The sequence below is a fragment of the Hakea prostrata genome, chromosome 1, assembly GCF_041222555.1.
Source record: "Hakea prostrata isolate BN-2017 chromosome 1, UWA_Hpros_2, whole genome shotgun sequence".
Lineage (NCBI taxonomy): Eukaryota > Viridiplantae > Streptophyta > Magnoliopsida > Proteales > Proteaceae > Hakea > Hakea prostrata.
The window spans coordinates 70,614,116-70,623,335 of record NC_142600.1 but is presented as its reverse complement, the minus strand read 5'-3'; the positions used below and the strand labels follow the sequence as shown (position 1 = coordinate 70,623,335).

The 9,220-nt window shown below is 46.9% G+C and overlaps 2 protein-coding genes across 2 annotated transcripts; one reads left to right on the top strand and one right to left on the bottom strand.

The window, feature by feature from the left end:
* Positions 1 to 4,752: 4,752 nt before the first annotated feature.
* Positions 4,753 to 5,428, bottom strand: LOC149029711 (uncharacterized). Its single transcript, XM_089142035.1, has one exon. The coding sequence runs from the start codon at positions 5,426 to 5,428 to the stop codon at positions 5,210 to 5,212; it is 219 nt and encodes a 72-aa protein (XP_088998161.1). The 3' UTR covers positions 4,753 to 5,209.
* Positions 5,429 to 5,766: 338 nt separating this feature from the next.
* On the top strand, positions 5,767 to 6,835 carry LOC149029710 (Cytochrome C assembly protein). Its single transcript, XM_089142036.1, is given in 4 exon segments — positions 5,767 to 5,825; positions 5,932 to 5,965; positions 5,967 to 6,137; positions 6,139 to 6,835. Coding segments are annotated over 4 exon segments (465 nt in total). The 3' UTR covers positions 6,340 to 6,835.
* The last annotated feature ends 2,385 nt before the right edge of the window (positions 6,836 to 9,220 follow it).

Genomic DNA, 9,220 nt, shown 5'->3' with positions numbered 1-9,220 from the left:
GTAAATGCTGTCACTAGGTAGTTGGTTACCCGACTGTGACCCTAGGTAGAGTTAGAGGGCGCAGCTTTCTTTGGGGCGAAAGGATCCGACATCGATCAAGAAGAAGTGGAAGACAGAATTCGCGACTAGCCCGCATTAGAAAAGTCCTTCGCTTTACCATAATCCGATGTTTTTCAATAAGCTCGACAAGAAAGATCGGAAGAAGAAAACCGTCAAAATCAGTCCATTATTCCATGCCCACCCGAATCCCTTGGACCGAATCCTGATCTTTTCTTATTGGAAGCAAGGGGTGCACCCATGTCCGAATCTGTGATCTCACTTTCGAAAAAGTATGTGATATGCATATGTTGGACGGGACCAAGAGCAAGATCCAGTCAATGATAGACCAGCGAGGGGTATTGCTTAGCGGGAGTAAGATAAAATTCAACTGAAACGGCAGAAAGGCTGGAACAAAGGTAGCCCCCTTTGAAATGGAAGGTCCGTGTTCGTACATTGTTGCTAGTTCAGTTCTATACAAGGCTCTCATCCGCTCTAGCTCAAGCAGCTTCAGGAAGGTAGCCACAAGGAAGGCGAACTCAACTCTTCTTAAGCCCCACTTCTCCTGTGAACAAGTCATAAACAAGAAAAAAGTCTTTTTTAGCTGAAAGCCCTATTGAGTAAGGCTAAGGGCTTCCCTCAATCTGATCTTATAATAAATAAGACAAGCCAACCTGTAAAGCCCTATTCGATTAGTTTAATAAGGCCTTGTGTCCGAGGGAGTTTACTAGCTCGCCAATGTGGAAGAGGAAGGTTACGAACGAAGTAAGGTCAGCTGGTTAAGGGAAGCAAAAGCTTAGAAGTTACGTCTGTCTTGAAATCATCAATTGGTCTTTCAAAAGATTAGGCAAGAAGTCTGACGCCAGTGGTACTAAGGTCTAAATCGATAACCGAAATTGGATATCTCTCTTACGCCTCTACTTCTTTATTTCATTTATTTAATAAGGATAGGACTTTCGAGATGATGAGATCAACATCATGGACTTGCTCTTGCAGCTCCTGGAACATCTCCAGACCAGAGTCACAGTCTTCCTGCCCCGGTAGTGGGCCTATGGCCCAATCGATGACAGGACTAGGTTACCGTCTGCCAATTGGATCGGACAGGGAGAAGCGGAAGACTTCCTAGTTGGCTCACATTCCTATCCCAGTTCCAGGTGCAAGTCCGAGATCGCTGTGTTTGAGGCAACACTCTCTGTTAGCTAGAGCAGGAGCCACCAGAGGGCTAAAGACAGGCCTAAGACAAGAAGCCCTAAAGACTGCTGGATTAACTAAAGCAGTGGGATCAGTAGCAGTGGGAGTAGTCGACTTGAATAAGAGGAAATTAGATCCTCACCATAATCACCGACAAGCATACGTTAAGCATTAAGCAAGCTCGAATGCCAAAATCAACTATTACTGAAAAGACCATCATTTATCGGGGATTCTTCGATGACATGAAAAATGACTTACCTTATGATTGATCACACGAAAAGCCATGTCATAGAGTGGAACTTCTTGAAAGGATCATAAAACCGGGGGATTTATTTTGTCATGACATCAAGGATTTGGCCCAATCCAATGCATCAGATGTTTTAGGAAGATCGCCAGCCTTTCTATCGCAGCTAGCGGACTGTAACCATAACCATTGGTTCGATGCTGATGAGGTTGGCACACCTAACCTTTCCGTCGTGAATAGGCCACTTTTCTCGTCAAATAGGTGAGCTCCTACCCGAATAGATTCTCTATATCCCTCCGTGTTTAGGGCAGGGCGGATAGCGACTATCATGGAGGGATGTCCGGATACTTATAAGAGATAAGAGAAAAGTAGGCAGGCAAAGGCAGTTAGGTCGTCGGGGGCGGTACTTACAAACAAGTATCTAAGGTCTTTGTTAGAAGAAGTCAAATGTTGGATTGTTGCTAGCTTCCAGCTTCCATTAGTAGCTTTCACGCTTACATGTTCCCCTCTGTCAGCCCTACTCCGGCACAGTGCGCAAGTAGATCATCAGTATTGGCTAAAGGACGGCGAAGTGTCCGCTTAAGAGTCGTTATACCAGGTAACACGCATTACAAAGTTTGGACTTCCATAGCCCCTAACACATATAAGAAGGGAGAATCTAAATTCTCAATCGTTGGTGGTGAGTTCGCATCCTAGGAATGGAAACATTCGCCGGTTCTTTTTTGGCTCTTCCTGAAAGCAGTAACTCGATTTCTAGTTAACAACTCAGTCATCAAGTCTGCTAGTTGTTTCACAAAAGGGGAACTATAGTTAATGCCTTGCCCGTAAACACTGGTAGGAATGATAGGAATGCCAACGGGAATGGCCGGAATGAGATACCGGGGGCTAACACCATAGGCTGAAACCAGAGGTACTCGTGTAGTTGCTCTAAGTCGGAGAGCACTTTAAAGGCCCTTTTCGCACCGCACTTCGCCGCAAGACCGAAAGAAAGCGTCGAAGGGAGAGGTATGAATCCAACAAAAACATAAGAGTAACAATGGGGGAAGCCCGATGAGATGGTTCCAATTGGATCCGCCGAAGCGTCATCAAGTCAAGAGGTTTTAGCCATATCTGTTGATCCAGAGGAAGAGGACGACTAGATTTACCTATTCTTGAAATCAGACTTGCAGCCAACAGTCAAACTGATGACTTCAGCCTACCTAACCAAGGGACCAGGCGCTTGCTTGACGCGGGGCTTCCTCTTCTTGGGCTAGTTCTCCCTCACCGGCTACCAGCTCTACCTGCAAGACCAAAGGGACTGGCTGGGGCTCGCTTTCTTCTTTAGCTCTTCATCAGCTCGATTGGCTTTTTTTCTCGAACATAGATTGATTCAAGGGTGTTAGCAAAATGGCTTGAAAGAACGTGAAATCAAGGATTTTCACCTATTTGATAATGAGTTGGGGGAACGGGCTTTGTTATCGCTAGCCTTTGTTCGTAGCTTGCTGATGAGGTTGGCACACCTGCATGTAAATTCCTCAGTTTGACTGACAAAGCCAGAGAAAAATGTGATATTGACTAAACGGGACACCCTAAAGGACGCCTTAGTCTTAGTCTTATATTATTAATTTGGAACTAAATAGTCCTTACCATCCGACTTAATTGACTAAGATAGGCGCCTTGGCAGTTCTATCTCTATCTCCCTTTTACTTCACTAGCAACTACGCCTTATTATTCTTTATTAGTTTGCCTAGCCAAGGTGTGAGGTCATTCCCGAAGGCAAAGAACTATAAGTATGTGACAAATCTGTCATTCCGGATATGAGGTTGAGGCATTGGTCTTCCATTGTTTAAAGATAACTAGCATTGGCCTATTCTTCTTCTTCCGATGCCGATGATGCCGAAAGTTCAATTGGATCATTAGTCTTCCCTCGAGGGCGAGAGGTCTTCGCTTCTTTCCGAAAAGGAAGTGCCGGGCAATCTCCGATAGTCGTATCCCCGGTAGCATCCCTAGGATTTTGGTCAAAGAGCCCAATTTCCCTGTTCTTTTCCTACGATCAGCCATTTACTAATAAGTGGCACCGTTGCCTTGACTCTGCCAACCCCTAAGAATTTGACGCAGTAGTTTGATTGCAACGCACGCGCATCCGTTTTCTTGCTTGCGCGGTAGCGCAGTAGTTTGATTGCTGGGCCCGTTCTTTCTAATTCAACAAACAAAAGAGGGGCGAAGCGCCCGTTTGAAGTGGCGAAGGTTAGACCTGAGAAAGTACGAAAGAAGTACGCCCCCTTGATTATTAAACTATGCGGTTACGAAGTCACTTAGTCTTTCTATAAAGAAAGGGAGGCCCCTTGATTATTAAACAATGCGGTTACGAAGTAAGGTCAGCTGGTTAAGGAAAGCTCAGGTTATGAAATCGCTTAGCCGTTAATTAATTAAGTAGTAGTGAGGCGTCGGTACGGAGTTGCGTCAGCTGTGGATATAGACTAGGCTAAGGGACGGACTTCATCTCTTCTTTTCTCTTCACTTACACCTTACACTTTCGTTGAGTCTAACGAGGCTCAGGTGCGGAGCCTTCCACTGTGGACCGAGACTACGCAAAGGTAGAACACCAGCAAGAGTAGGCCAAAAAGCCGCGTCAGCGCTCAAGCACCATTTACTAATAAGGGGAAAGCCCCAACTCTAAACCAAATAAGGGCTAACGCGCGCCCCGCCCCCCTATGAGGTTGGTTTAGTAAGGCCTTTTCTTTGTGATCGTATACCACCCTCCGTGTGCCCTTTATTAGGTTGGGGCAAGCACTTGGTAATTCTTAGTCAATTCTGGTTTGGGGCTTTAGCTTATTTCCTATTAGTTAGTAAATGGGAGATTTTCAGCCTTCTCAATAAGGCCGCTGAAAATCTCCTAAAAAGGCGCAATTATTAGCTTGGCGCGCGCGCATCCGTTTTTCAGCTAGGGTAGGGGAGACAAGGTTACGCGCTGGGTAGCGCAGCGCATCTGTTTCGGGTACAGAGGCGACGAGGGGTGCTAAACCGGCCACCCAACCCAGCAGGGCAGGGGCGGGCCGGCCATAGGTTCGAATCCTGCCACCTTTATTGTGGATCATCCTGTGGTTACCGGATGATGGGAATAACAAAGCAGAAATTTTTAAATGAGCACGAAATGTCAATAAATGAATTGTCTCATTATTCGTTATTTCCGGGTCTTTTCGTTGCATTCACTTACAACAAGAAACAACCACTAGCGTTTGGTGCAGCACCCGCATTTTGGTGCATTCTTCTTCCTTTCCTTGGTCTTTCGTTCCGTCATATTCCTAATAACTTATCCAATTACAACGTATTAACCGCTAATGCACCTTTCTTTTATCAAATCTCAGGGACATGGTCTAATCATGAGGGTAGTATTTTATCATGGTGTCGGATCCCAAGTTTTTATGGATTCCTTCTTCGTTACCGGGGTCGACCCCAAAGCCATAATGTCTCAAAACGAGGAGGCCATAGAGAAACTCTTTTTTGTTCCTTTGTCTCGAACTTCATGAAGAACTCCATTCTATCTCTCCCTCGTTACGAACAAAAAAGTGGGGCTGCGCCCCAGTTGTACACTCCCTTCGTTCTACGAACCCTTGTTGAGTCTGAACTTCGTTCGCGAAGGAACCGGACTTTTGACGGGCCAGCCCTTTTTTATGCGCCGCTTTACCCTGGAAGGAAAATGAGCTTTGCTCCTCTGGGCGCTAGGCGCTCCCGTGGTTCGCGAGAAGGAAAAAGGACTCATCTTTTGTTGCATCTGGCACGAGATGAAAGAGAGAGAGCTTCGTCTATCGATGAACAGCAGATTGACGGAGCTCTTGGCATTGCTTTGTTTTTCTCTCCTTTCCTATCAGCGAGTTCCGATCCTTTTGTTCGAAATTTCTTCATTCGTACCGAACCGTTTGCAGAATCAAATCCTATTCCACAAGATCCTATATCAGCTATACATCCTCCTCGCATTTATGCCGGAGACGTCGCCAGTGCTATGGGCTTTGGCTTATGTAGATCAAAAATGATGAATGGGATTGTGGCACTCCACTCGCCGCCAATGCGGAAGGATGCCGCCGAAAAGAATGGAACGCTGCTTCGCTCTGCTGGATGCGTCGGATCCCGTATAACAAGCGAGCTCTTTACCCTCAAATTCAAAGATGTGGGCGCAAAATGCTATCCTGCTCTATTGTTGCGTAGCAATAGAAGCCTGCTCATGCTGCTTCGGCGGCGCTTTTTCACCTTCTCTTCGCTCTAGACAGGAGCGCTAATGGACACGGGGAGGGAGCAGGCGAAGCGTGTCGTTCGTAATGGAAAGAAAGATACCACTACTTCGCCTCTTTGTTGGACCGCCGGCGCGAACACAGTGGTCTCTGACTAGGACCAGGAACCAATTCGAATTTGGATCTTGACATGTCGGTGGTTTTTAACCGTAGGCATCTCGCCAGGAAGTTGGTGGGCTCATCATGAATTAGGTCGGGGTGGCTGGTGGTTTCGGGATCCCGTAGAAAATGCTTCTTTTATGCCTCGGGTATTAGCCACAGCTCGTATTCATTCAGTAATTCTACCCCTTCAACATTCTTGGACCTCGCTTCTTAATATTGTGACTCTTCCATGCTGTGTCTCAGGAACCTCTTCAATACGGTCCGGATTGCTAGCTCCCGTTCATAGTTTTGCTACGAGATGATACACGAGGAATCTTTTTATGGCGGTTCTTCCTTCTAATGACCGGCATATCTATGATTCTTTTCTCCCAGATGAAGCAGCAGGCATCGGTCCGTATTACCTATAAAAAAGAGATGGTTGTGGCGCGAAGTACTCTTGTGCACCTACGTCACTCGGCTCGCGCGCAACCCCGCCCCGTTATGTTATGGAAGAATTGAGCTTATTGCTTTGGGCTGGTTATTCAGAGCCAGCAATTGGCTGCCGGATTTCGTCCCGTCCGTAGCGCTTCGGGGGTCACTGTGGCGTGGCTGAATGTAGAGCAGTCCGCTCCTACAGCCTTTTATCTTTAGATTCTTTTTCACTTCGGAAGATGGTCAAGGGATCCAATACCAAGCCACTACACTAGATGCGCATGTAGTCGTAGTAGTCGGCCCAGAATGCCTCTGTTCTATACTATACTACTTCGTATGAATGGGGAATTACGTCGCTCTTTGATCTTATGAATAAGGCCTACGAGCTCTCTGTTTTATGGCAGACTCCACACCAAGGAACCGAATCACAATGGATCGAAGCCCTCCTTTTCCTTCCAATTAGTGAGATTCCCCGGTGTGGCCGGCCCCAACTACATGGGAACAGATCCTTCTTCCTCGGAATAGAGAATTTTACCATTTTCACTGACGAGCTTTCTCGCTTCGTATCTCGGGAACATCTCGAAATCGAGTGGGCAGCAAGAATAAGAATCAACCTATCCTTATTCTGAACTTAAGTAGACGTCGGCCTTCCAGAAGCGAAGCTTCCCGGCCGCCTGCCTCCTTGTGTGGAAATGCTTTTCATGATCTCCAGCTCTTTCCCACCAGCTCGTTCTCCACTAGGCATCTAGGCGAACCCGCCGGGTGAACTCAACGTAAAGAAAGTCGGTGAGTGCTTACTAATAGCGAAAGGCTAACATCTCTCCGTCGGAAGGCGAACATCGGGTAACTTCGTGCTGTAAGACGACAGGTTGGTAATGAAAGGCAATGTACTAAGAAAGCGCAACTCTACTCTATTAGGCCGAGCGAGAAAGAAAGGTTGCCTTAGACGTAAAGGGGCGGGTAAGAAAGAGAGGTGAAGTGACTAGCTTAGTGATTGTATTCAATCTAAAAGGTTGGCTAAGTGACCGTCAGTGCTCTTACCTTATAGTAAGAAAGCGGTCTTTCAGTCTTTAACAGTTGCTTCAAAAGTCAATTCAAGGTTTCCTTTTTTTTTTTTTATTATTATTAGCTGTCATTGATAGAGCGTTTCGGCGGGAAATCGCTAAGTTGGTTAGAGTCCTGGTCCGTCACGCCAGAAGTCGCGGGTTCGAACCCCTCCTGGTGGAATAAGTCGAAGTGGCGGGATCCTGGGTACAACGAGACCGCAACTACGGAAGGAAGGAAATGGGAGCGAGACCACCCTAAGATGATGTTATGAAGGAGAGCTCGTGGCGATTCTATTCTGTGTTGGAAGGGCGCCAGAATTGACGATCTATTCGATTCTATAGATCAAAGGGGTTTTCGGCCTATCTACCTCTTCTCGGGAGCGAGGCCAAAGCCGAGCAAAAGATATAGATATCCAAATAGCTAAATAAGCCTAGGGAGGCACATGCAAATGTAGCTGAACCAACCCGAAGATGAATGGAGGTATGACCCACCTCATCAAACAGGGCTTGATATGCTATCCATTGGGGCGGTCCCCCGTGACTCACTCAAGTGAAGAGAGAGAAGATAGGGTAGGTTGCTCCGAAGGTAGAATAACAAAAGAGAGACTACTTATGTTATGGATTTACATTAAAATGAACGGGACCCTATCTCGTTAGGGGCTTACTCGGAAAGGGGGCTTTACCCTGACGCAAGTAGTCTCCGCGGCTATACTATATCAAATAGCCTAGGGCGCTACTTTGTACTAGTTTTTTTCGGGTTCTTCGCTAGCCAGACACCTGTCAACCAACCGTCCAGCAACTATCAGTTCTTTCGCAAGCGGCTTTGTGCCGCACCTGCCTTGATCCAATCCGAGTGAAAGCAGCAACCAGAGTGATAGTAGCATGTGTCAGCAAACAACTCTAAGCTGAACCGATTACAGATAGGGAGTGCAGACTAAACTACTTTTTTGTAATCACCTCACTCACTCCGAGGTGAGTGAAGTGCCCTACTTCTATCTTACGAATAGTAGTAGTGTAGCTGGGCTATTGATCCTGGTGAAGGAGCCCTATCAAGTAAAGGCCGGGCGAGGGGTGATAGAATAGCAAGCGGGGTCACTTCCGCAAGCAAAGGAAAAGCGCCCTTCCGGTGAGATCCGTAGCGCAGCAGCCAACCGTCTATTCTAGTAACATAACGTACTGGCATTCAAGCAAGCGCAAGCATGAGGCAGCGCCTTTATGTTACTCGGAACCCAGAGCCTGTGAGTGAAGTACTAACACCAAAACAAAAGTCAAAAACAGCGAGAAGAGCCCCCTGCCCCGAAAAACCAAAAACACGGAGCAAGCAAAGCTCTTTCCTGTTCAAATAAAGCAAGCGGTTAGAAACCGAGTTAAAGCGCCAAGCAAGCAAGTCATGCCCCTATCTATCACGGCGCTCCGCCGCTATTCTCTATAGAAAACATAATAGATTAACTCTCTGTTTATCCTATAGCGGGATTTTTTTAGGACCCCACCGAGAGGGAGTGACATGAATCCACGTCGACGTTATTGATTTCAGATATGGGGAGCACTATACATAGATAGAAGCAAGCGCTACGAAAGCAACAGCAATCCCTACCTACCCCAGTCCATCCCTTCACCCGGGTAATGCCCATTTAAGCACCTCTGGAAGCGGACAGAGAAGAGATGGTAGAGTCGGCGCCTGTGGATTCGGACTCCGAAGGGGGGGGGAGGGGATACATTATGCAAGCTAACACTTCCTTAAGGAAAGACATAAAACCTTACGGTAGCTACATAGCTGTGCTTTCTCTCTCCCTTTCATAGCTATGGTAGGCGATTCGAGTAGCAGTGGTAGGGCATAGCTGTTGTCTCTCGGGTAGGGCACAACACAGTAGTTGCTGTTCTCTTTTTTGTTGCATAAGCATAGATGGGGTAGGCTTCAGACC

Excerpts from the sequence above, each read along its gene's own strand:
- LOC149029711 (XM_089142035.1), bottom strand. The coding sequence starts at position 5,428 with ATGCGAGGAGGATGTATAGCTGATATAGGATCTTGTGGAATAGGATTT.